Source organism: Myotis nattereri (assembly GCF_964212035.1).
Source record: "Myotis nattereri genome assembly, chromosome: 1".
In the NCBI taxonomy this organism is placed as follows: Eukaryota; Metazoa; Chordata; class Mammalia; order Chiroptera; family Vespertilionidae; genus Myotis; species Myotis nattereri.
The window spans coordinates 132,504,180-132,531,359 of record NC_138075.1 but is presented as its reverse complement, the minus strand read 5'-3'; the positions used below and the strand labels follow the sequence as shown (position 1 = coordinate 132,531,359).

Below are 27,180 nucleotides of genomic sequence, written 5' to 3'. Positions count from 1 at the left end.
CTGGACTGGAATGCTTTTCTCTCACAAAGCCTAAGGCCCAGTCTCTCATTTCATTCAGGTCCTGCTCAGATGTTACCCCAACAACATGGCCTCCTCTAACTTCCACAGACAATACAGGCCCACTAGCCCTCTCCCTGTTCATTTTTCTTTACAGAACTTAACACCATCTCACATATTATATGTGTTTATTGTGTGTCTTACTCATCTGGAAAGTAAACTTCATGAAAGCAATTTGTTTCTGTTGCTTACTTCCCTTTGCTAATATTAGCAACAACAACAAAACTAGTACCCAATAATGTGCACCCAAAAATACTTGTTGTGCTATTCATTTTCCACACTTTGGCCTCAGTTATTTTCAAACCACATTTCTATTGCCTAAGTTTAAAAATCCTCAAGAAAAATAGAAAAGCCTAATGTCATTTAAAGGGTTTCTTTAACTTTTCAATTTAAAAATTAAATTTCTTTGTTTCTTCTTGGGAAGGTTGTGGTGGGTATTTGCATGCAAACAGAGGAATTATCACATCACCCAACTATCCGGAGACCTACCCTCCCAACCTCAACTGCTCTTGGCACGTCCTGGTTCAGAGTGGCCTGACCATCGCTGTCCATTTTGAGCAGCCCTTCCAGATTGCAAATGGGGACTCTTCTTGTAACGAGGGGGATTACCTGGGGGTAGGTCTTGTTTGCTACTCTTTTTGATTATTTCTCTTCAGACTTCATTCAGAAAACAAAATGATGATATTTCTCTCCTGGAACATAAGTCAATAAACTTTTATACTTGATCCTTATTAATATGAAGAAATGTATAGAATTTTAATTTGTATTTCCAGCTAAAAAATGGACCTGACATCTCTTCTCCACCCATGGGACCTCATGGAGGAAATGGTCATTTTTGTGGCAGTCGCCCTTCATCCACTCTGTTCACCTCAGATAATCAAATGTTCGTTCAGTTTATTTCTGATAATAGTAATGGAGGGCAAGGATTTAAGATCAAATATGAGGCAAAGAGTTTAGGTAAGTACTTTCACTGAGAATAATGTCTGTAATTTTCCTGTGGTTGTTTGGTCTTCCTTGTTTAAATAGACTTGAGAAAAAATATGTAAAGCTTTCTTTTCTGAAATAAGAGTAATGAGAATAGCTACCTATTATCAAGCACTTACTTTATGCTATATACATTCAACATGTCATCATAACTACTTTTAAAGGAAGGTATCATTGTTCCCATTATACAGATAAGTAAAAGAAGGCTTAGATTTCCGCCCCCCCCCCCCACCCCCACCCCAAGGCCACATAACAAGAGAATAAAAAAAGTAAAATTCTCCATGAACATAAATTGAATTGATCTTAATGATCTATGAAATTCCTTAGACTTCTCCATTATAAAATACCTAACTATAAGTTACATTCACATACAGAAACATTGTAAAGAATGATAATTACATTGTTTTGTCATCATTTTTATGTTTCTTTTTAAATGAATACATAATCCTCTGATTCTGTTATCCATTTAATTATATATTACAGTACTAATCTTTACTTAATTATATTTGCTTAATTATACTTGATTATAATTGAATTTAATTCTACTGTAACAATTTAATTTTGTGACATTTATTTTTGCATAATTTTTAATTGAATAAGTAAGTAAAAAAGCATAACTTCAAATTAGGTTGAATTATCAGTAGAGAGTGTGTCTTTGCTTCAAGCTTAGGTAATAGGATTTTAGGATAATTCTATGATCTCAGTCTCAGATTCTTGAATATATTTCAAATACATATTAATCTATGACATTATAGGCTTTATTACACATCTCCAAAATATTAGAATTAATGTCAGCATAATTTCTTCATTTTGGGAAAGAAAAATAAGTCTCCACCAACAGATACAGAAAATCATCTAATAGCTCAAGTAGGTTCCGTCACTTCCCAGCACAGTGGCTCTGGCACTTGAAAGGATCCTTTGAAGACACATCTCTGTGACAATAGCACCATCACACTGTAGGTCGGGACTCCTCCTCCCTCCTGTCTCCATGCTGAGCTTTGCTGCTGAGTCATGGCTGGGCAGGATTTCACCAGGCCCTGAGACTTGGTGGAGTAACAGTGCGTGTGTCTAGAGAGGAGACTTCAGCCCACACCACAGAATTCTGCCTCTCCATCTATACCCATGCTAGACTTAGTTTTGAATTATATTTCTTAAATCAACATTTAGTGGGAATTTGGATAAACTAAAGGTCTATTCGCAAACACTGTGACTCTTTTATTATTCCTTTGTGTGCCTCTATTCATGTAAGAATGGTATGGCTATTACTGTCTCCCCATCTTTCTGACCTTAATATTAGACTTAGCCGTCTTTATATTTCTATTGCTGGGCAACCCCAACATGTTGATCACTCGTTTCTCCCAACTTTCTAATTCAACCATTTCCCCAAGTTACACAGTCAGCCTTTTACTTCCCCCATCTATCTTTCCACCACACTTAACTTCTTTGCCACTACCATTCCTCAGCCTTTGACACCAAATTCTCCTATTTCTAAACCATCTTTCCCCAGAGACAACTGATTGAGATTTCCATGTTCCTGTGCTCAATACTTTTTATTTTCATCAATTAATTGACCTATTAATTAATTAAGCAAACATTTACCAAGTGCTTTACACCTTGCAAACTACCAAGGAGTTCATAGTGCAGGGGAAGAGACAGACAAGCAAAGGTACAATTAGAACATGGCATGGTGAGTGCTAGAGAGAGGAATGCATCAGGAGCCATGCCAACATGTGAGAGAAACACCTCGCCCAGCCTGGAGGATTAGAGAAGGCTGCAGAGGAACGAGATGAATAGAGATATGCCAATCGGTGAGGAAAAGATGGGACAACATATAAATTCTCAATGCTCATGCAACAAGGCATATCCATGGATTTGAAATAACTCAAAACTGAGTCAAAAGGAGTTAGTTAAGGAAAGAATTTAAAGATTAAAAAAAAAGTGCAGATAAAATAGTACAAATTCAAAAAAAAAAAAAAAGGAGTTAAAAATAATGGTGAAGCAGGCAGGAATCATAATGCTAAGGGCCATAGCTGCCACCATAAGGAGTTATGATCTTAACTGAAAGGCAATGGGGAGCCCTTGGACGATCTTAATCCAAAGCATGATCAGGTTAGAAACATCAGTGTGGCTGCAGCACTGAAAACACATTGAAAGAAGGAAGACTAAGGTAGAGAGACCAGATGAAAGAGTAATTCAGCAAAAATGTATTAAGCCCTAAACTAAGGCAATGTCAGTGAGAATGTAGAAGAGAAGGCATATTGAGAGATATTATAAATATGGACTTGAGTGGATTTGGGGGTCAGCTGGATGTGGGGGGGAGGGGGGAAGGGATGGGAAGCACCTTAGATGGCCCATAGGTTTCTGGCTGGGTGGATACTTTTATTTCACAAACATTAAGAACTTGCTATGTGACAGACACTATACTAGGTCCTAGAGATATAGCAATAAACAAATAAAATTTATGTCTTCAGAAACTTAATTTTAGTGTTAAAACACATATAACATAAAATATACAGTATGTCATATGGTAAAAAGTATTAAGGAAAAAATAAGGTAACAAAGATGGACTTAATTAGAAGGGAAGATGATGCTGTCATGTACTCATATGGACCTCTAGAATAGATGGTGAGTAGATAATAAGGTCCATTTAGGACATGGTCAGTGTGAAATCTCTGAAACACATTCATTGGAGATGTCCAATAGGCTGTTGGAACAGGGGTGTAAAGTGAGAACAGGGATATGGATTGAATTTAGAAATATCTGAACCATTAACAGGTTGGTTGTAGTTTATCATGAGGATGAATGACAATCAGAAAAGTATTTAGATTGAGAAGATGAAGGGCCTGCAGAGGGATTCCTGGGGATCTCCAGCAATGCCAGGAAAGGCCTAATAAAAGGCCCTCAAGGAGGCATGGTGAGAGGGATAAAACAAGGAGAGAAGAGCTTAGTGTCCAGGAAGCTAAGAGACAAAAATATAAAAAGGGAAGATGTGGCCAAACATATTAAATGCTGTGGATACAGAATGAAGACTTAAAAAGACCTTTGGGTACACAACTGTGAGGCGAGTGTGGACCCAGACAAAAGTGCTTTCATAGGGTTGAAAAGTGAAGGGAGGGTGAAGAAGATAAAAAAATAGGTAGTGAGGAAGTAAAGTGACTGTAAATTACTTGAGCTTGTGATATATGGAAAGATCAAAGGAGCAAGGAGGAGAGAGACAGATTAAAAGCATAAGTGGAGGGATTGAATAGGGCAAGGTCCCTGAGGAATGGGAGCCCCACCCAGATATACAGGAAGGCAGTTTACAAGGGGAAGTAAAGGTGGGTGGAGAAACAAATGAATTTATTAAGGATGGTAACAAATGAAAGGATTGCAAATGGAGAGCTGTCTCATCTGACTTCTGCTTTCTTGCTGAAGGAGACCTCCTAGTCAGGGGCTGAGACTAGAAAGGACATTTCTAGAAGGGATAGGGCATACAGTCAAGCTTTAAATAACTGTTGTAATTTACATAAAACATGGGAGGACTGCTTCACAGTGTTGAGATTGGAGAACATGCAATTGTAGTGGCAGCAATTTTGATGAATGATTTGAATAGAATACAACCATAAAATTGAGATTTTGTAAGAATTCTGAAAGAAACACCAGAAGCGAGGGAGTTTAAGGCAAAGAAATTTACATCTTCAGAGATGAAGGAGTTCTGGGTAATGACAACAAAATTCAGGAAACAACCAGATGTGGCTTAATGAGAGTGAAAATAAATATCAATAGGATTTAGTAGATCTGGCATCTGTGAGGCTAAGGTATTGGACAGGTTCATTTCATTGGTATGATTAGTACCCAGGTTAGCCAGTTTATTGCTTGGTTTGTTTGCTAAGAGTGCCCAACATATTTGTTGATAAAATGAAAGTATTTTTTACATAATACTTTGGTCTTCTAGAAAAGTCTAAAAGCTTGTTTTTCTTCTTGCAAAAATGCGTCTAAAACCTGAAGAAACATAATGAGTGATTGCCCGCAGAGTTGTGTAAATATACTAGTATACCTGCTAAGTCTTTTAAACACATTAAGATCACGGCACTGCATCATTCTACTGAACTGAACAGCCAGTGGGCAGTTATTAGCACTAGTGCATTCACATGCTTATTAAGTGGTGGTCTATGGTAGTGCTCCCATAATGTCCTGCTGCTTGCCCTGTGCGCCATATCATTGTGTTGACTTTAAGGAAAAATGCAACTTCCAGAGAAAATAAATGGTTTGGAAAATTAAAAAGTGGCACACTTGTTAGCTTCCTTGATAGCAAATTCAGAATTTATTTGCTTAAAAAGTAAATAAGAATAATTTCAGATGAAAGAAAATTGAGATTGGAAATACAGATGAAGAGCATTTTTTTTTTTTTTTTTTTTTTGTAAATGATAGGGGCCGTTGACTCCGTGCTCTTTCTCCAGACTGTTGATTGATTTAACTGTGTTTCCTGACAGCCTGTGGGGGTAATATCTACATCCATGATGTGGATTCTGTTGGCTACGTGACCTCGCCCAACCACCCGGACAATTATCCGCCGCACGCTGATTGCATTTGGCTCATAGCTGCTCCTCCTGGAAAGCTCATAAGGCTACAGTTTGAAGATCAATTCAATATTGAAGTAACACCCAAGTAGGTCACCTACATTTAATTTTTCTCCTCGCCAGAGCTGTTTGTTTTGCTTTGTTTTGTTAGCTGTTATGTCTCAGTACAATTTTCTTCTTCATTTCTTAGCAACATGTACTGCATAGATAATCTAGGGATGCAGAAGGGAGATGCTTACTGCCTCCAGGCTGAAAACGTTGCCTGCCAGACACTCTCCCGTCAGCTGAGCCGATCGTTTACAGATATTGTCCCTCGTGACCCCATGCACATCCTCCAAGAGACACTGAGGACGGCTGTTTGAGATTTATGTGATCTGCTTTTCCTCTCACAGGAAAAGTGTAGTGTCTCTGCTAGATGAGGATTTATTTGCCCAGCCTCACTCTGAGTGTCATAAATGATAAAATATCTGTTTAACAAATGGAAATTTGTATTATGTGACATCAGAGGTCACCAGTTCCAGAAACAGGACTAAAGCAAGTACAGTACAATTTCTAATTTCTATTTAATAAGAATTCTGAAAGATAACACACCAGAAAATAAGTTTTACTATGTTAAACACAAAGGGAGTAGGCAAAAAGAAAAAAATCTGTATTTTTTCTCATTTAACAAAAGTGTGCATACATTTGCATGAATATGTGTCTGGTACAAATCTTAGTTACAAGAGCTCTTGTTTACCATGTATGGGCACCTTATGCCAGGCCACTCTCCCACTCATTGAGCATTAATTGGCTGATCGACCCAAGAAATACTGGGTAAATACTTGATCCCTTTTATGGACATAGAAAATTCCAGCTTAGACTGTCCATTAGCCTGGTCACAGAGCTGTCAAAAGAGAGTTCTACTTTGTCATATGAAATGCGTTGAATCGTCATGTGAAATAAAATACTTGAGTGCTTTTTAAATTCCAAGGGGGTAATTTGAGAATGACTTTTAAACATAAAACTAATGCAGAATATGGAAGGAATATGAATATTCTTCAGTGTGGTACATGTAAACCCCCACTCCCTTTTTTTACCTTCTAACTAAACTGTGTGTCATGGTTAGGAAGAATATTATAGAGTATTCTGCAGTGAAATGACACTTAAATTGACTCTGTTGCAGTGTCTTCTGCTCCAGAAAAGCTAACTTAATAATGCCCTTGGAAAAAGTAAGTGAAATCTTTTTCTAGCAAAATATGTCAAAGCAATTGTCTTCATATAACAGAATTTTCTTTCACTTTAGCTGTACATCCAATTATCTTGAGTTGCGAGATGGAGCTGATTCCAATGCACCAATAATTTCCAAGCTCTGTGGTACCTCTTTGCCCAGAAGTCAGTTGTCCTCAGGAGAGGTGATATATTTGAGATTCCGGTCTGACAACAACTCCACTCATGTGGGATTCAAGGCCAAGTATTCTATAGGTAACACTTTTTATATTCAGTAAGAAAGTAGGGATAGAATAAATACATTAAAACAAAACACACACACAATTTTAAAAGAAGTCTTTCCATCTGCCTAATTTTAATGATAGAAATAAGTAAGGAATATAAATGTTTAAAACTGCAAGTCATTGATTTTTACTTTGATTTCCATTTTAAAACACTTTTATATATTTGAATATTTTGTATTTTGTCCTAACTTGTTTGTGAAAAACACATTAGTCAAATCAAATTATTGTTTCTTCCTATTATTATGAAATATTTATTATTTTAAATAGCAAAACTCTTTAGTAAATGTTAACTATATTTAAAATAGTGACTTTGAACTCCTCATCATTAACAGACAATTGAGTCGATTTCCCCCCTAAGCCTTTAGTGCCAAATCAGTCAGTAGACAAAAAGCAAATAGTTCTTCAGTGTTTTGATTTCCTTACTTAAAAAAATTCACTATAATATGTCCTGGACATTAACCAAACATATTTGATGCATACAACACTTGGAAAGACCAGTTGTAATAACATTTAACCTATACCTTAGGTTGTTTCATAGCTGATGCAAATTGTATATAATTCAAACATTTAACCTATACCTTAGGTTGTTTCATAGCTGATGCAAATTATGTATAACTCAATCTATCACACCTGACTAATGAAAAATAATCGAATAGTAATTTTCAGGCCTTGAGCTACAAGTTACTGCAGTAAAATGTGTATTTGATAGTTAAACTAGAAATGGTCAGCATCACAAAGGAACCACAGCACCCTTCCCAGCTGAAGTTGGACTCAGTCTTCAGAATCCAACACAGGATACTGGGCAGGCCCTATCAATCTATCAGTTGGTTCGTGAAATGAAATGTTATTGCAACTGACAGATTTTACATGGCACCCCAAGAATTAAAGAGATATTACAGAATATGTCCAAATCTTTCAGTCTTTCATTTCCCATTATTGGATTGAACTTGTGCTTTCATTTCTCTGTACATCAATAGTAGATTTCCAATAGTAAGGGAGCACTAACCAAGCTTTTTCAGAATTTTTGGAACTTCACTTCATGTTCACTTGGCATATAAAAGTTTTCAAATGTGCTGGTGAAATTGTAAAAAATCTATAATAGAATATTGCTCTCTCTTTTTTGCAGCCCGGTGTGGGGGAACATTGACAGGGCAAAGTGGTGTCATCCAAAGCATCGGATATCCAACACTTGCATATTCAGACGATTTATTATGTGAGTGGCATCTCAGGGGTCCCTCGGGACACTATCTCACCATCCATTTTGAAGACTTTAACCTTCAGAACTCCTCTGGCTGTGAAAAAGACTTTGTTGAGATCTGGGAAAACCATACCTCTGGTCAGTAAAATATGCCTGCTATCTTTGGGGGGTGTTTATTTTCACATGTACTCACTCAGCCTCTAAAGATTCCTCACTTCCAAGAAAGGCAAAACTATGTCTGTTCTTGGCAAAGAAGTGCAGCTCAATCAGATGTGGGGAGTGCCAGCCTTTCTCTCCCTCCACACACCCAAAAACAATGGGTGTCCTGAGCCGCACGTGTCCTCCTATAGCAGTGATGGCGAACTTATGACACACGTGTCAGAGGTGACACGCGAACTCATTTTTTTGGTTGATTTTTCTTTGTTAAATGGCATTTAAATATATAAAATAAATATCAAAAATATAAATCTTTGTTTTACTATGGTTGCAAATATCAAAAAATTTCTACATGTGACACAGCACCAGAGTTAAGTTAGGGTTTTTCAAAATGCTGACACGCCGAGCTCAAAAGGTTCGCCATCACTGTCCTATAGCTTACTCTGGAGACCACAGAGAGAGCATATTCTTCCAGGGCCATATGTAGTTATTTAAGGGACATTATGTGGAGTAAGGAGAAGAAAGGGTAATGTAGCCTGAAAATAATATGAGATGAACACATGTCACTCTATTTATTCTGACCATTTCTTTAAACAAATGAGCTAGCCTTCCTCATTGTGTTGAGATGCCATTGCCATGACTGGTTGCCATTTATCTTACACATCATATATTTGAATATATTTATTTTTATTCATATTTGTCCTGCTTCTCTTGACAGAGGTTATCATTTCTTCATGGACAGGGTCTTATCTTTTATTATTTTCTTCATATGTGCAGAACACTTCCAGCAGAGTTTAAATAAAATCAATTACCTGGACATATACATACTTACTTATTTGACTCTCACAGGAAATTTACTGGGCAGATACTGTGGAAACATCATTCCTGACAGCGTGGACACTTCTAGCAATGTTGCTTTGGTCCGGTTTGTCACAGATGACTCTCTTACTGCCTCAGGATTTAGACTACGGTTTGAATCCAGTCTGGAAGGTAAGTTCATGGATTTATGTAAATATATATATATTATTGAGCACCTACACTGGATAGACATTATGCTAGGGCTGTGTGGCGGGGACACAGTGCAGGTCGACAGGTCAGTGCGAGCTTCTCCCTGAAGTGCAGTTTTCATAAGAGTTACCTGTGTAGAAGTGGCTGCTAGGCTTTGTTTTTTATATTTGAGCCCAGTTAGCCACCACGAGCTCTTCTTAGTAGGTATCTTCTTTCTCAGAATCCACATAAATAGGGCAATAATTCTGTCGAATATGATAATGGGAAAAGAAACCACTTTAATTTTGAGGACATTCTTTATAGAAAGGGTCAATTTGGTTTCATTGGAAATCCTATTTTCTTCCTCCTTCAGAATGCGGTGGAGATCTACAGGGCCCTGCTGGAACATTTACTTCTCCCAACTACCCTAACCCAAATCCTCATGGCCGGATCTGTGAGTGGAGAATCACTGTGCAGGAGGGAAGGCAGGTCACACTAACTTTTAACAACCTGAGGCTGGAAGCTCATCCGTCCTGCAGCAGCGAGCGTGTGACAGTAAGTATCCTGTGCAGTCACGGGTATTATATTTCATTAGTTACGGAGTTCATTGTCTCATAAATTATAGTCAGGAAACTAGGTCAGGAATATTCCCGTTGTACAACTGTATCTCAGACAAACTCTAAGTATTTTAGACAGGACGAAATCTCAATAAACTGCCACAATATTTGTAAAAGCTGCTTTAAGAGGCTATTAGTTATCACAACATACATCAGGGCCATCGGTAGGATAAATTTTAAGAGCAAATGGCAAAATGGAGTCAACAGAGAAATTAAGCCTATAGGTAACACATGGCTGAATGGGACTAGTCACAGAACAACCCACCACCACAAGTTTTAAGCAGATGAGTATCTCTGCATAACACCGTTCTATGCCAGAGGTTCTGAGTGACCCCTTTGAGGGGCCATGGCTGCTTGGCCTCCATGTAGCTCAAATGCTTTGAAATATAGCCTCAAATTTTTTTACCTTCCCTTAGCAGAAAACAAAAGTAAGATCCATGAGTGTGAAAGGAGATTACTAATTGTGAAATGACAGATCTATATGCATCTACTGTATGGATTGTAGATTAATATAAGTATATTTTCCTACCCAACTTGTCCTTTCTTCAGGCTTTGTTAGCTCAGTAAATAATAATTCCAAACTCCTGATTGCTCAGGTCAAAAACCTTGATGTCTGTTTTGGATACCTTTCTCTCACACCTTATGTTACATCCATAAGCAAGTACTATTGGCTGTATGTTTTTAAAAGATCCAGAATCAAACTACTTTTCATCATATCCATTATTATTACTATCGCCAATCACTTAGATTTATTTTAATAACTTCCACCCTGTCTCCCTGCATTCTCAACACAGCAGCCAGGCTGATAGGTTTAAATGTAAATCATATCATGTTGCTTTCATTGAAAATCTTCTAATGGAAAATCCCAAATCCTTATAATAGACCACTGGCCCTACATTACTTTTGCCCCTTCCTTTCCTACCTCTGCACCTTATCTCACACTCCCTTCCCCTTTTGCTCACTGGCTTCTTTTCAGTTCATTGAATATGCATAAACCCCCTCCTGGACCTCCCCCCCCCCCCCACACACACACTCCCAACTCACTTCGCATGCACTACTGCCTTGTCTAGATGGCTGCCCAGTTCATTCTTTCACTTCACTGAGGTCTCTGCTCAAATGATTTGATCCATGAGGCCTACACCAAGCACCCCATATTCAATAAACCTCATCGTGGCCTCTTCATTTCCCTCTATTATGCTTTCACAGCATTTCAGACCACTTGATATTCCACATTTATTTGCTTCCTGCTAATTGTCTGCTCCCCCAACCAGGATGCGAGCTCCATTAGGACGCGCACTTGGCCGCCTTCAATGCCCAATGCCCAGTGCCTGGCACATAAGAAGGACAAAAGTTGTTGAATGAATAAATGGAAGTACTATCATTATTCATTTTAAAAACAAGCCACTTTTGTTTTCCATTTAATTGTCTCCTGTTGCATAGTGAGTTTCAAAAATATGAAACATCTTTGTATGTATCTACCACTTTTTATTACCCCAAAATGATTACATTCAAGCTTAAAATTTTGCCGAGTTCTGCTATCTGAAAAAAAGTATCATATTTCATAAATTCATTTGTATACTAATTTTAATCTATTTTTACTGATTACAAATACAATGGATGCTTATTGACCAAAATTAGGAGAGTTCAGAAAAATAAAAAATATAAAATACTTGGAATTCTACACACTCATTAAAATTTTGATGTGTATGCTGGGGGTTTTTCCTTTGAAATGGTTTTCATAGTTGAGATCAAATTGAATATAATGATTAAGAATCTTACCAGCAGAATATCCACATGCCCTGCAGAAAAGATAATATGAATAATTCTAGCTTTAGAACTCAAATAATTACAATAAAATTCACAGTGATAGCCACAAATTCTGAATTATGTTTTGTCATTTTCTCATCTCTGAATCATATATGCCGAAGGCATCCACTCTCAACTCTGTTGTCTACTTCTTGAGGAATTTCTGTCATTATTTAAAAATAATATTCCTATTCTGCTACTTCTTTATTTTGGAGTCTTATACATCGTCCAGCTATGGACGATGAGATTTAGCTCTCTTCACAAACCAGCCCCTACCACCACCACAAATGCACACAGTGGTGTGCACATTTCACATACTCCCCCAACTTTCTCCAAAAATACTTAGATCACAGATTTTGTTTAAATTGTTATTTAATGTTTACATTATTATGATTATGTAAACACCATTAGCAATGAAGCCAGGTAGTGTACTATGATAGCGTTTGCTTTTGTTTTTTTGTAATAATACTAGTAGTGCCCTTTGTACATTTTCTTGGTTTTCTATGCATCTATCACTAATTCGTTCACACACTTTCCACTCCAGACATATGTCCCCACCTTATATAATGAAGTAAGCAATATCCTAGCAATAGCCCTCCTTGAGCCTTGTTCTGCAATCCTGGTGCCAGCTGTCATGTTGGGGTTTCCCTTCACCAAATGTCCAAGTCCCTTCCTTTCTCTTCCGGGCTGGAGGCCTGGCTGTATGACATGTGCATTTCCCTTTTTTGGTTAAGTTTCTCTGTGTAGTGAGGCATATGCTCTTGCAGCTTCTTAAGGAAGTGGAGATGAATGACAAAGTTTTAAGAATGTGTATGCCTAGAATTGTACTTACTTTATCCTTAGTCTTTCAACGTATTGCATATTTAAAAATATCACATGTGTTCAATATATTAATATTACTATATGAATATATTAATCATAATTTTGAAGTATTTTCCTCTTTTTGTGGCCAATTTCCTTTAAGTTCCGGTTTCCTATTTACCTATATTTGTCTCTGCCTTTGCCATGTTTCCCTAAATGTCTGGTAGCCTTGGCTGTTCATTTCTATTTAATAATGAAGTACTAAACGCCTAATGGGAAGCTCTGTGCACATGACTGGGGTTGTACATTTGTGTGCTTCATGGGAGGTGACAAGTGGGGAGATGACTATTTAATTTGAGGAAACTACAGATGTCATATCTATAGGTCATTTCTCCTGGGAAGGTTAAAACTCCAACAAAGAAACACCTTCAGAATTAATTTCTGAATTTTTAATCTGATGTCCACATTCCTTTCCCTTGTGATATATTTTTACAGATTCGAGGTTTGTTTTGTTTGTTCTTCACTCTACTCCAAACAAGGGGATTGGGCTGCCCTTTGCTCACCCTTTATTTATTTGAGAATTTCTCAGAGAGAAAGGAAAAAAAAAAAAGAAGGAAGGAAGAAAGGGGGAGGGAGAGAGGGGCTAGGGAGAGAGGAAGAAAAGGAAGGAGCTAAATTTAATAATCAATTATAGTAAATAAAAAAGCTTATATTTTTGTGATGGAGTACATTCTCTTTCTCCATAGCTCTTAGTGTCATTTTCTGGCACATTATGTCTAATTGTGAGCCATTCAAATCCTTTCTTAAAAAAAAGAAAAAAAAAGGAATGTCAAACAATCACTCATTCAATTATTGTGTAGTTACTTCTTGACCGTCCTTGAACTGTAAAAACCAAGAATGCTAAATCATACTTTGCCAATTATTATAAATATGTGCATAACTAGAGTTATTGTTTAATATGTTGGAGTCACCGATACTCTAATCAACTTTTTAAAATTCGAATTATTAAGAGAATGGAAGCTTGAATCCATTAGTAATTAGGAAAGAACAATTGATAATGAGATTGATGTTTTAAATTACTTTTCAAGGCATTTAAAATATTTGATTTCATTCTTTACATCATCAGAGACAAACATTTCAGCCTTCATCCTAAATATCAAAGGTCCTGATGCATTGTTATGAAAAACTGCCCAGCAGTAAACTCTGTGAACTGAGATGTAAGCATGTTGGCATATCTACTTTACATTTAGAGCACAGTTTCCTGTTGCAAAGAGTACAACAGTTTTTCATTTGTCACCACATGGCAGGAGGGCATTGCTGCTGTATTTTCATTTAGTGAAATGACCCTGAGGCCACAAAATGTGCTCTGGGTAACATAGTGGTTTGTAGCACTGGGCTAGGAGCCCGAATTGTTAATTCATTTTAGCACAGAGTTTCCTTAGAAGGAAGTGCGTCTGGGCTGGAAATATAACCTCCTAAAAAGTACTCAGTAAGATGGACTGTGTGTCTAAAGGTTAAACTGTTTTTCTAACAGGTGTTCAATGGCATTAGAAGTAACTCACCCGTGCTCGGGAAGCTATGTAGCAGTGTGAATATAAGTGAGGAGATCAAATCTTCAGGAAATACAATGAAAGTCATTTATTTCACCGATGGGTCCAGGCCATATGGAGGCTTCAGTGCTTCCTACACATCCAGTGAAGATGCAGGTAATACAGGGTGTTCTAAATACATATGCTTGCAGATGTCCCCGCAGCTACTGCCCACAGCAGCAGAGCCATCTACTTCAACTTCAGTGATTAAAGTTACAGCAAGGATCTTCTACGTAGACAGACATGCATAACCAGATAGAAAACCCATGATGGATAAAAATTTAAAAAATAAAAATTCCTTTGGTTTTGGAACGAAGACTGCCATTGTGGATTAAAACTTTTAAAAATGCTGTTAGAAGAGGTGCTAGCTCAATTCCATGACTATAGCTGGTTTTCAGTCCCGCAGTCTTCTGTCATTCTTTTGTGCTAGTAGACCATCTTCCTCTTAGATAGAAGGTAATTCCCTTCCAGAAAGTATCTACATTAATTTAAGACAGAGATAGTTTACTGTTTCTTGTAATCCATCCTTATACACATTTCCAGCATAAATGAATGAGGAGTTCACATTTGACGTAGAGTATTTGAAAATTAAGCAGGGTATGGCCTTTCTATTCTAAATATCCTCCTACCCTCTGGATTTATGTTATTATCTAAGAGGTTTTAAATTTAGAAAAATTTGAACTACATATTAAAAGACTTTAAGTTATTGATATATGAAGTCTTTATTTCCTATTTAAAGGGTCAATTTATTGGCACTATAATGTTATATGATCTGTTTTCTTCCAATTAAATTATTGGATCAAGTGGAGAATTGCTAATTAGAAGCCACTGAGACCACTGTTATATTTCAGTATTCCTCTAAATTAAATATTAATGAGCAGTAGGCCCCAAATGAGGAGATATTGATGCAGAGCCAAACTCTACCCACTTATTCTTCAACTACAGGAAAATAAAGAAACTGCTCATTTTTGCAAATATTTTGTTCTAAACCCACAGAAAGTTCTTCCATAGTTTGCATGCATGAGCCAGCTGTTTACCCACAGACTTGACTTCACCTAGAAAAGAAAAATAAAAGTAAAAATGTTGCTGCTGTTATGTTACTGATTGTTCCTATATTGTTTGTGTCTTCTGTTATGGCATGAGTTTTACTATTTCCTCTGTTGCCTTTTGTGTCTTTAGTGTGTGGTGGGGCCCTTACCAATTCCCCGGAAGGAAACTTTACTTCTCCTGGCTATAATGGAGTCAGCAATTACTCAAGAAACCTAAACTGTGAATGGACTCTCAGCAATCCAAATCAGGGAAATTCATCCATTTACATTCATTTTGAGAATTTTTACCTAGAAAGTCACCAAGACTGTCAGTTTGATGTCCTAGAGTTCCGAGTGGGTGAGTCCAATTGGATCATGATCTATTTATCTACAGTATTCTTCTTATGCCTGGAGATCACCCAGGATGAGAGGAACCAGATGGCTATAATATATGCACATAGGGTCCAAAAGAATGTTGGTCAGAAAAGCCATAATTCTGTGTGTGCCCAGCTGAGGAACACATGCCCTATGAGCAGTGAGAGAGATGAATCCGTGTTCATAACCAGACCGTGTGGTTCAACTGATGAGAGATTCTGGTTTGTCTTTGCTCTCTTAATGCGTTCAGGTGGCCCCTTCACTGTAACCCAGGACTCCAGACTCCTTTCCTCAGAGACTGGAACATAAAATTATCAGTATCAGTGGTTTACTGAACTTATAAGATTCATAAAAGCAGCTGTGGAAGTCTGCTTAGGCCTTAGAAGTCAAAAGAAGTTTCGAAATACACCAGATGGAGAAGCACGTGGAAGTCATTTGAGGAATCATCCCCAGAGCGGTCAAGTTTGTCTTTGATTTCAGGATAGAAAAGGATTGAGGTGTACTTGGTAAACCATAGTTCTCTTAAGGATGTTTAAATATCTTCATTCATGAAAGATGAATACATTTTAGTTCTTTCCCATAGTCAAGGCATACATTATCCATTGATATTTTTTTTCTGGGTTAAAAAACAAACAAACAACCAATAGAGAAGGAAAGTAATATTGTAGACCATCTATTTTGTCCAAGGTTCACCAAGTTCCATGTTATTGCAAAATGTAAAGAAAAATAGGCTGAAAGCAGAAAGAACTAATGTAGTTTGCTGGTGGCAATGTTCTGGGGCAACCTTAGGAATCAATGATAGGTTTGAGAACGTGGAAGATAGCATTTTCTAGAAGGAGAATTAGATAAAGTCTATGGTCATAAACCAACTACCTCAACAGGAGAACCATCTGGGCTCCCCAAGATAGATAAATCTAGAGGAGGCTTATGAGAGAAATGGATGTTGTAGTTGAGAATGTTCTCCATGGAATTCTGGTAAACCCTCACCACTGCCACCTGGCTCCAAGCCACTGGCTCATAGAATCAAATAAAGCAGTTAAATGCAATCTCTCTACTCCCCTAGTTTACAGACAGTGAAAATACTATCTTTTGTTGACTTATAAGATCAGTGATGTTGTTTGACTCAAAAAACAGAGAGCATATCATTGTGAGTGCTGCAGGTGCACTATAAATGTTAATTACATTACTGTGAAAAGTAATCTTCATAAAATATTCAGCTCCGGTGTGATAGTTCTTGGTCTGAGCACTAATATCTTTTATTTTAGTTTATTAAATTCAGTGAAGAAATCATTGAAATATTAGGCACTTACCTTCTTTATTTATTTATTTATTTTAAGGATATAGGAGACTTTAGTAACACTATCAAGCAACATGACCTAATTGACATTTTATAGAAAGCTTCACCAAATCACAACCAAATACACATTCTTCTCAAGGGCACATGAAACATTTACCACATTGATTTCTAGATTTAGTATAATCCCAATCAAAATCTCAGGCAATTTGGGATATCTACAAACTGATTCAAATACAACTAGAATAGCCAAAACAACTTTTAAAAAGCACAAAATTAGAGAACATATACTAATTTATTTCAAAACTTACTGTAAATCTGTAGGAATAAAAACAGTAAAGCTACATTGTGAAAACAATATAGTATTGGAAACAGTCTAAATATACAGTTCAATGTAACAGAATAGCACAGATTCGCCTACAAAAATAAGGACATTTGAATTTGGACAAAAGCACAAGGCAATTCAATGTAGGAATATCGCCCTTTCAAATAATGTGCTAGACTCGCAGTGATGGCGAACCTTTTAAGCTCGGCGTGTCAGCATTTTGAAAACCCTAACTTAACTCTGGTGCCGTGTCACATATAGAAATTTTTTGATATTTGCAACCATAGTAAAACAAAGACTTATAGTTTTGATATTTATTTTATATATTTAAATGCCATTTAACAAAGAAAAATCAACCAAAAAAATGAGTTCGCGTGTCACCTCTGACACGCATGTCATAGGTTCGCCATCACTGTGCTAGAGCAAATAGACCTCTATATGCAGAAAGAGAAAGAGAGAGAACTTCAACCCATACCTCACATTATATACAACACTTAAGATGTATTATAAATTGAAATGTAAATCTAAAACTACAAAACTTCTAGAAGAAAAATTCTTTGTAATCTTGGTTAGGCAATGTGTTCTTAATTACAACACTAAAATCATTTTTAAAAATGGTAAATTGGACTTCATCAAAACCAAAACTTTTGCTCTGTGAATTACACTAAGAGAATGAAAGGATAAGGATAAGGTATTTGCTAATTATGTCAAACTCAATAAGAAAACAAATAAAACACTGGGTGAAATAATTGAATTGATATTTTTATCAAAGAAGAAATACAAACAGCAAAGGGGGAAAAGCTCAACCTCATTAGTCATTAGATAAATTCTAATTAAAATCACAATAAGACATTAGAAAGTTAAAATTTAAAAACACACACATACCAACAATACCAAATACTAGTGAGAATACAGAGCAACCTGAATATTCATACATTGCCGATAATAACGAAATGGTGCATCCACTTTAGAAAACATTTTCTATAAAATTAAAAATACATTTCTATATAAGACAGTGATCACACTTCTAGGTATTTAGCCAAGAGAAATTTAAACTGTGTTCACATCAGAACTTTATACAAAAGCTTATTGCAAATTTAAAAACTTCATGTTTTCCTGATGCCTCAACATCCTCACAAACAGGCTGTGAGCAACCCGCCTGGGTGACCAGGTGAGCCAGAGTGATAAGGCCGGTCCCTGCCACAAGCTCCCCTTCTTGCCCTCCCCTGACTGTGGCCTGGTGACATTCAAATGCACCAGGGGAATCCCTCACACCTTTGGGTGCATTCTCCACCCTGACCCCCAATAAAGGCACTTGCTCAAGGGCCTTCACTCTCTCTGGGCTCCCCACCTGCTTGTTGAGCCAGCTCCCTGGGCACTTCTCTCAAAAGACCCCCTGCCCGCCTCTTCTAGGAGTGTCTCTATGCAGTCTCCACTTTCTGTCCTTGGTTGTCAGGTTTCTCTCCAGCCAGTCTTCAGTTGACTATTCAGGATGGTTTTTCTGTATTTTAGTTGTAATTCCAGTTTGGTCCTGGGAGAGTGTCAGTGTAGCTTCCACTTTACCGGCTGCCATTTTGGAACTCTATCACTTTTATCTTGATAACATATTTTGTCACTGTTTTTTGTTTTGTTTCGTTTTTTAAATATATTTTATTGATTTTTTACAGAGAGGAAGGGAGAAGGATAGAGAGTTAGAAACATCAATGAGAGAGAAACATCGATCAGCTGCCTCCTGCACATCTCCCACTGGGGATGTGCCCGCAACCCAGGCACATGCCCTTGACTGGAATCGAACCTGGGACCCTTCAGTCCGCAGGCCGACGCTCTATCCACTGAGCCAAACCGGTTTCGGCTGTCACTGTTTTTTTTATATTTCTTACTCCCTAAAAAAGAGGGACCCTTGACTTCACGTAAAAAAAAATGAAAGCAGTAAAACGTTCCATCTAGTTCCATCTCTGTTTAGATATGCTAAAATAATTATGAAAATATAAATTAGATTAAAATGGCATCTATATTAGAGAAAGATATATATATATATATATATATATATATATATATATATATATATATTTTATTTTTACCCTGCTGGAGGGACTCTTTCTTTTGCAGTTGACAAAGATGGAAAGGAAATTTTTGAAATGTCTGCTATTAAATAATTTAAACATGTGTCATGAATACCTTGAAATGTTGTTAGTATTGATTCTTACTGAATTCACTTAAAATCTATATAAATAATGGCACTTGGTGTGACATTTTGTTCAGGTAATGCTGATGGGCCTCTCATATGGAGACTTTGTGGACCTGTGGCATCTACAGTGCCATTGGTTATACCTTATTCTCAGGTATGGATACACTTTGTCACCAATGAACGTGTTGAACATACTGGATTCCATGCAGAGTATTTCTTTACAGGTAAGACTTCTGATTAAGCTCTCAAATTCTGGCAATAAAATAATAGATAAATTTTTTATAATAGTTTCTGTAAAGATCACATATATATTTTTTTAGATTTATTTCTAAGTTGCTATTGGTTTTGTTGCCAATGTCAATAAGACATTCTAAATTACATTTTCTGTTTGGTTGTTGCTGATATCTATGAATTTTTAATTTTTTTACATTGATCTTTAGCACAGAGATTTTGCTAGACTTTCATTAGTTTTAGTATTTTGTCTATAATTTTCTTTGTGTTTTTTTTTCTGTGTAAATCATTATATCTTCTGCAACTAATAGTGCTTTATTTTCAGCCCCAATATTTTATTTCTTTTTCTTATATTATTTCATTAGCTAAGCCATTATCATAATAGCATCTTTTTTTTTAACCCTAATGTCGGTGCCTATGATATTTCATTGTTAAATATATTGGTTGTTCTTGGGTTTTCAATAAATACTCCTTATCAGAATAAAGTAAGTCCTTTAAATTCTTAGCATATGAAAAGTTATTTGTTCTTTTTTTTCTGTGAATGGATATATACGATTTTATCAAATAATTCTTCTGCATCTATTGAGATGGTCCTATTTTCCCCTTTAATATGTTAATAAAATAAATTATATTGAAATATTTTTTCTCTTGTTAAACCATTCTTTGATTTCCAAGATAAACCCAATCCAGAAATAAATCTAACATGGTCATGGTGTATGTTTTAAACATATTATTGGATATTACTTGCTAATGTTTTGTGTTGTAGCTGTATCTGTGACATTTGTTTTAATGCCTGAAAATTTCACCCAATACAGGCAGGACTCCTGTTGCTTCTTTGGGCCATTAAAGTTTTTCTAGCTCCTTTTCACCAACTTGGCAGTTCTTTTAGGTTCCCAACTTGATGCAAAACTCTCAGCTCCATTCCTTGGTTTTGTGGAGGTGCAAGGCAATATGTTCTCTTGCTGTCATCAAGAGAACATCAAAACCTTAGGCCCCAATCCCTGTGGCCCATATCTTGGTCCTGTATTCTTTCAGACGAATGCAATTTCAGTTTGAGATTACACCTCAGAATTTGAGTACATTTATTATTTGCTGGTTTGGGAGATCTTTCTTTCCATTATGTTTGGGTATGAATCAAAGTGTTTTGGTTATGGTTTTATCTAACATCTTTTCTGTTACAACCAAATGGTTGATTGGGAAGAGTGAGATTGATTACTCAATCAACCATCTTGTCAGTTTATTTTTCTTTATTAAATTGAAATAAATAAGTCAGACTTCAGGAAGCAGTATTATTTGTATAAAACATCATACCATGCTATGCTTATTAAGTGTATCTGTTCTTCAAATTGCTATGCTAATGTGTACTGTGAAAGCTTACTATAGACATATATGTTTATTAACAGGCGACAAAGTCTTAAATTATAGTACTAATCATATTTTTTTCACTGGTCTAGTTTTTTCCAGAAAGGCAATGTTACTTACTTTGTCTCTGGTGCATTTACTCTCGGTCAGACACACACCTAATTATTCTCCATTTATGGTACAGATTATCTTCCTTTTGCTTCATACTAAACTTGAGCCTGTTTTCTCTATGTGATTCTTTATATGGCATTCTGTGTATTTCTAGTCTTTAACCCAGTCTTACTTTGCTTTTATCCAATTTCACATATTTATTCATTTATTGTATTTTTAAATAATAAAATATGACAGTTTTACGTATTACTTTACCTTGGATTTGCAGGTATTTTTTCCTATCTTATTTAGAATGTCACAAATCTAATTTCAGACTGCGGTGGAATACAAACAGGTGAGAGTGGAGTGATCACAAGCCCCAACTATCCAGCTTCGTATGACAGCTTGACCCACTGTGCTTGGTTGTTGGAAGTCCCACAAGGTGACACCATCACTGTGAGTTCAGATGCCCGAGTAAATTACTCCTGAGACCATTCGAACTACAATATCATGTCCTGTGTAGGAACAGAGTTCTTTTAATAAGCAAATATTAGGCTTTGATCTTATAATTAGATCATTTTCTCCCTAAAATTCTCTTATTAGAGTATATACGTTGACATCTATAAGTTTACAATTAATGGAAGAGGAACTCTCATTCTCCAGCATTGCAGAAGTCTACATAGGAGATAATTCCGCACCTGGAGAGCGGTGTGTTCATGTTCTTGATCTGCTTGCCATCCCGGCCCAGGGCACTGAGGAGGTCCTTAGTGCTCCAGTTTGGGGAGAAATATCCCTTCTCACAGTTTCCAAGAGAAACTTCAATAAGGAAAAAGAGAGGAGGGCAGGGGAGAATTAAATAAGAGACATAAATATTAAATTGTATAAATTAAGACAAAATAAAATGATTTGGGGGACCTTACCCCACTCTAGGTAGATAAACTCACAACTCGCTTATAAAATAATAAGGGTGCCTCATTATTGCTTCTCTCCTCTGCAGCTTACGTTTAGTGACTTTGACATTGAAAGCCATAGCACCTGTGCTTGGGACTCTGTCACTGTCAGGAATGGTGGTTCTCCCGGATCGCCCATCATAGGACACTACTGTGGAACGTCAAGCCCCAGTCCAATTCAGTCAGGCTCTAACCAGCTGGTGGTGATTTTCAATTCAGACCATTCGGTGCAAAATGGTGGATTTTACGCGACGTGGAGCATTCACACTTTAGGTAAAAGAAACATTCTCTGCACTTATTGTCTTTTTTCATTGAGTTATTTAAAACATTTAATAACAAATTCAACAAGTATATATTTTGTAACTACTCTCTGTAAGACTAAATTCTAAACGTGTCATCTCATGAAGCAGCCCTGCAAGGAAGACACAATACCAATACATATTTTTTCTCTTTTGCACAGGCGGAAATCTAGGATACATGGGTTAAGCATTTGCCTAGGTCATGTAGCGAATAATCACTGAAGTCAGGATTTGAATAAAGACAGTGGAGCCCAGAAACGTTGATCTTAACACTTCACCATTCTACCTCCATAGCCACAGAATCACATGTAATTTAATATATTTGGAGCCTGGAGGAGGACTGATGAGTGGTGAGTTGAGGCAGGAAGAGTCTACCTCATGAAGAGCCTGGGCTTCCATATTACCCCTTAAGCAGGGGGGAGCTATTGAAGAGTGCTGAGCTACAAAATCACAAGATAATATTTGTGATTTAAGAATGAATGCTCTGCCTGTAGTACATGGCAAATAATCATACATTTGAGTTCAAAGGATGTAACTTTTGTGTATATACTAGTAAGATGTGAAGTTCCCAGAAAATATGAGAACTTGCATTGGAGACTTTAATCAGGATTGCTTTCAAGCCTGCAATGTCACACACACACACACAGGGCAATTCTTTCCAGGAGAGTCAGTTATCAGGAAGATCTTTATGGAATGAGTCACATTTTCCCTCATTAAACCACTGGTTACTGTTGAAGTCAGAGGGGAGTTTTAGATGAACCACTGATTTTCCAAGGGTTTAAAAGCAGAAGATTCAGGGAATACTCTTTAATTTGACTTCATTTTGTCTTGAGTCCCTACTTTTTTCTTTTATCATGTCTTACCAGTAAGTATGTATTTCAGTAGTATAAAATAATTCTAGATTTTCCTTTATGTCAATCTATGTAATTTATTTTCATCCATGAGTGCTTTAATATGAATGAATCATGGTGCTTAATGGAATAATTTTCCCTTCCTCAAAATCATTTGCTCTAGTCCTGTGTGTTAGAGTTAAATTACAAATGACTGTAGACTTGTATTCTCATGTGTTAGTGGTAATAAAATACAGAATTTGGGATTGCTGGGCCACAATGGCTATATAGCCTCACAGGAGTAAAGCATATTGATATCATTTGAAGACAGAATAGAAGTCCATCCTCTTTATGACAAGGATTAGAGTTCTTTGTTGAGTTCATAGGGGTATAACAAAACAGCAACAGCTGACGCTTCCTGGCTTCCTGTGGATTCAATGCACCTTATATTCATGGAATGTTCTTGTATACCTGCCCCAAAGGCCAGTGACTCATAAAAAAGGAAAGATGAGCTGAATCTCATATTTAGAAATGTGTTTTATCTGAAAGTCTTGGTTTATCAAAATTGTTATTTTCCTCACAAATTAATGACTTTTTTCCATGACACTCTTTAAGGCTGTGGTGGAATACTTCACTCAGATAACGGTACAATCAGATCCCCTCACTGGCCTCAGAATTTTCCTGAGAACAGCAGATGTTCCTGGACAGTCATTACTCACGAAAGTAATCACTTGGAAATCAGCTTTGACAATAACTTCCTAATCCCCAGTGGTGATGGACAGTGTCATTACAGCTTTGTGAAGGTCAGTGGGCTTGTTTATTTAATTGAAGCAGAACTGGTTTTGTGAATATAAACATTTAGAATAGAAATGACTCATTGCCTCTTAAAGCAAGGAAAGGACAATTTTGCTTCTTAGATTTCTTGAATTAAAAAGTAAGAAATCTCACCCTGGCTGGATGGCTCAGTTGGTTAGAGTGTCGTCCTATACACCAAAAGATTGGGGATTTGATCCCAGGTCAGGGCACATATGGGAGGCAGTTGATTGATGTTTCTCTCACACATCAATGTTTTTCTCTATTTCCCTTCTTCTCTCTCTAAAAATCAATGAAAACAGGGGAGATTTTTTAAAAAGTGAGAAATCTCAACTATTAGGAATTAAACTTTGAACCATAACTCATGTTGCCATGCGACTTTTCATTTGCTAATACATAAGCAAAGTAACTTAAAGAGATTATTTTCTGGACTTTTTAAATTCTCATGAACATGAATGGTTCTTCCTCCCTATAGAATTTAAAGACAGAGGCCAGATTTGTTTGTTTCTTTCTTTCTTTAAAAAATATTTTTATTGATTTCAGTGAGGAAGAAAGAGGGAGTGATAGAAACATCAATGATGGGAGACAATCATTGATCAGCTGCCCCCTGCACCCCCCCCCCCAACTCAGGATGGAGCCCACAACCTGGGCATGTGCCCTTGACCAGAATTGAACCTGGAACCCTTCAGTCCGACACTCAATCCACTGAGCCAAACCTGCTGGGGCTGTTTGTATCTTAGTGTGTCTCTCTCTCTCCCTCTCTCCCTCCCTCCCTCCCTCCCTCCCTCTCTGACAAAGTGAATGTAAGGTTCCACTGTAGACAGCATTTAAAGTATGCCATAAAATTTACATAGGCTAGAGCGGTGGCTAGTGCAACCTTCACTTTGACCTTAAGAGACCACAAGCTGAAAAGACCATGAGACAGGCCCATGTAAAATCATGACAGTGAGGCAGCTGATAAGGCTGTCTTACACATACTGCTCATGTGGCACTTTTCATTGCCTATGATGACTGTATTATAAATTCATTCCATCTGTGCTCTTTTGCATCTTATATGTTTAGTCTCTAATAGGCAGGCTAGGCCTTTTAGTGGAAAGAACAGCAGCCTTAAGTTCACATTAGCCTGGACTCTATTCATATCTCTTGCATTTACCACCTGCATGTTGCTCTGTGAACTAATTAAATGTTTGAACTTTAAATTACTCAACCATAAAATAAAAAGCACAAGTCCTACTTTAGTAGGATTGTTTAAGCATTAGAGGCAATATGATATAATAACCTAGTGTTCAGTACTTGGAATATAACACCACCTAATACATAAAAGTGACCTGTATTGTTAATGTTATTATTACATTGTCTCTCAAATTATTTTTTATATCTAATTGATCTATGCTTACTGTTTAAATAAGAATCCCATACTTATATAAAAAATATACATAATTAAATGCATTTAATATACACTTTTCCTAACTGCTTTTTTCATGAAACAAATGAACTCTCTCCCTCATGGACTGAGTCACCATCTAATGCATAGATGTAAGACTGGAAAGTTCTTTAATTATAAAAATGGATCTCAAAAATTGCCGAGGCCCATTTTTCCTCTGGACAGACTGGGAGTCCCTGTGACAGCAGACCAAGCCAGCACCACCAGGGGCAGGGGCAAGTCAGAGCCCTGCCCAACTGAGTGGCCTGGGGAAGCACTCTTACTCCTGCTGCCCTGAGACTCTTGTTTCTGACAAGGGATACACAGATTGGTAGGCAGAACCAGCGAGAATAACCCACCTATAGCAAGCAAACTTAAACCTCACACCATATACAAAAATTTACTCAAAATAGACCATAGACTGTAAAATATATAGCTATAAACTTTCACGGGAAAAAATAGCAGATCTTCAGGATCTAGAGGTAGGTGAAAAACTCCTAGACTAAATATAAACAGAATGATTCATAAAAAGGTAATTAATAAATTTTATCTCATCAAAAGTAAAAATATGTTGCTTGTGAATGCCTCTGTGCAGAGGATGAAAAGACAGGCTACAGACTGGGAGAAAAGATTCACAAGCCGTGTATCTGGCAACAGACTACTATTTAGAAAATACACACAACTCTCAAACCCAACAATAAAAATGCAAAATTTCAACTAGCATATGGGGAAAAGATATGAACAGATATTTCACCAAAGACAATATATACATGATAAATAAACACATAGAAAGATGTTCCACATCACTAGCTGCTAGGGAAAATGCAAATTAAAGCCACAATCAGATATTGCTATTCACCTCTCAAAATGGCTAAAATTGAAAACAGTGACAAACACTGAATCCTGCCAAAGAGTGGAAAGCTGTGTCACTTATCCATTGCTGGTGGGACAGCCACTCTGAAAGTGGTACAGCCACTCTGAAAAATAGTTTGGCAGTTTCTTATGCATCTAAACCTACACTTACCATAAGATCTAGCAATTTCACTTTGGGCATTTATCCCAAAGTAATGCAAACTGTATTTACACAAAAACCTGTATATCAATGTTCACAGAAGCTTTATTTGTAATAGCCCCAAACTAGAATCAGTGCAAATGTCCTTCAACAGTTGAATGGTTAAATGAACTTTAGTACGTACACACCATGGAATACAATCCTCCATAAAAACAGACTACTGACAGACTAACAATTTAGACAAATCACCAGGGAGTTTTACCAAGTGGGGAAAAAAAAAAAAACAATCTCAAAAGGTTACATAACCATTGTTCCATTTATATAATGTTTTGGAAATGGCAATATTTTGAGAATGGAGGACAGAGAACCAGAGGTCAGAGAGGAGGGGTGTAGATGTCAATTGTGTGGTTATACTGGTGAAAGGGCAACTCTAAGGATCCTCATGGTGCTGGAGCTGTTGAAAGTGGTAGCATAGACCTTATCTATATATATAAAAGGCTAATATGCTAAGTATCCTTCTATCTGTCCGACTGGTTGCTATGACGTGCACTCACGACCAGGGGGCAGATGCTCAATGCAGGAGCTGTGCAGTTGCAATGACTTGGCAGTGGCGGTTCTCGGCTGACGCACCCCAAAACCAGAGAGGAGGGAGCCCAATTCCTCGCGGAGCCGCACGATTCCACATTCACCTGTGGGTTATGTTGTTGCTGGGGCAC

At 37.0% G+C, this 27,180-nt stretch overlaps 1 protein-coding gene across 1 annotated transcript in view; it reads left to right on the top strand.

Moving 5' to 3' along the window:
- The window catches only part of CUBN (cubilin), a gene marked incomplete at its 5' end in the record, with an annotated part of 286,558 nt that overhangs the window by 190,895 nt on the left and 68,483 nt on the right, over window positions 1–27,180 (top strand). The window contains 13 exons of the mRNA XM_081091329.1: window positions 482–672; window positions 831–1,014; window positions 5,514–5,688; window positions 6,883–7,061; window positions 8,217–8,426; window positions 9,294–9,434; window positions 9,805–9,986; window positions 14,190–14,361; window positions 15,424–15,630; window positions 19,529–19,678; window positions 21,472–21,593; window positions 22,135–22,360; window positions 23,832–24,019. Of these exons, the coding sequence (XP_080947455.1) occupies window positions 482–672; window positions 831–1,014; window positions 5,514–5,688; window positions 6,883–7,061; window positions 8,217–8,426; window positions 9,294–9,434; window positions 9,805–9,986; window positions 14,190–14,361; window positions 15,424–15,630; window positions 19,529–19,678; window positions 21,472–21,593; window positions 22,135–22,360; window positions 23,832–24,019 (2,327 nt within the window). The remainder of the gene's footprint in view (window positions 1–481; window positions 673–830; window positions 1,015–5,513; window positions 5,689–6,882; window positions 7,062–8,216; window positions 8,427–9,293; window positions 9,435–9,804; window positions 9,987–14,189; window positions 14,362–15,423; window positions 15,631–19,528; window positions 19,679–21,471; window positions 21,594–22,134; window positions 22,361–23,831; window positions 24,020–27,180) is intronic.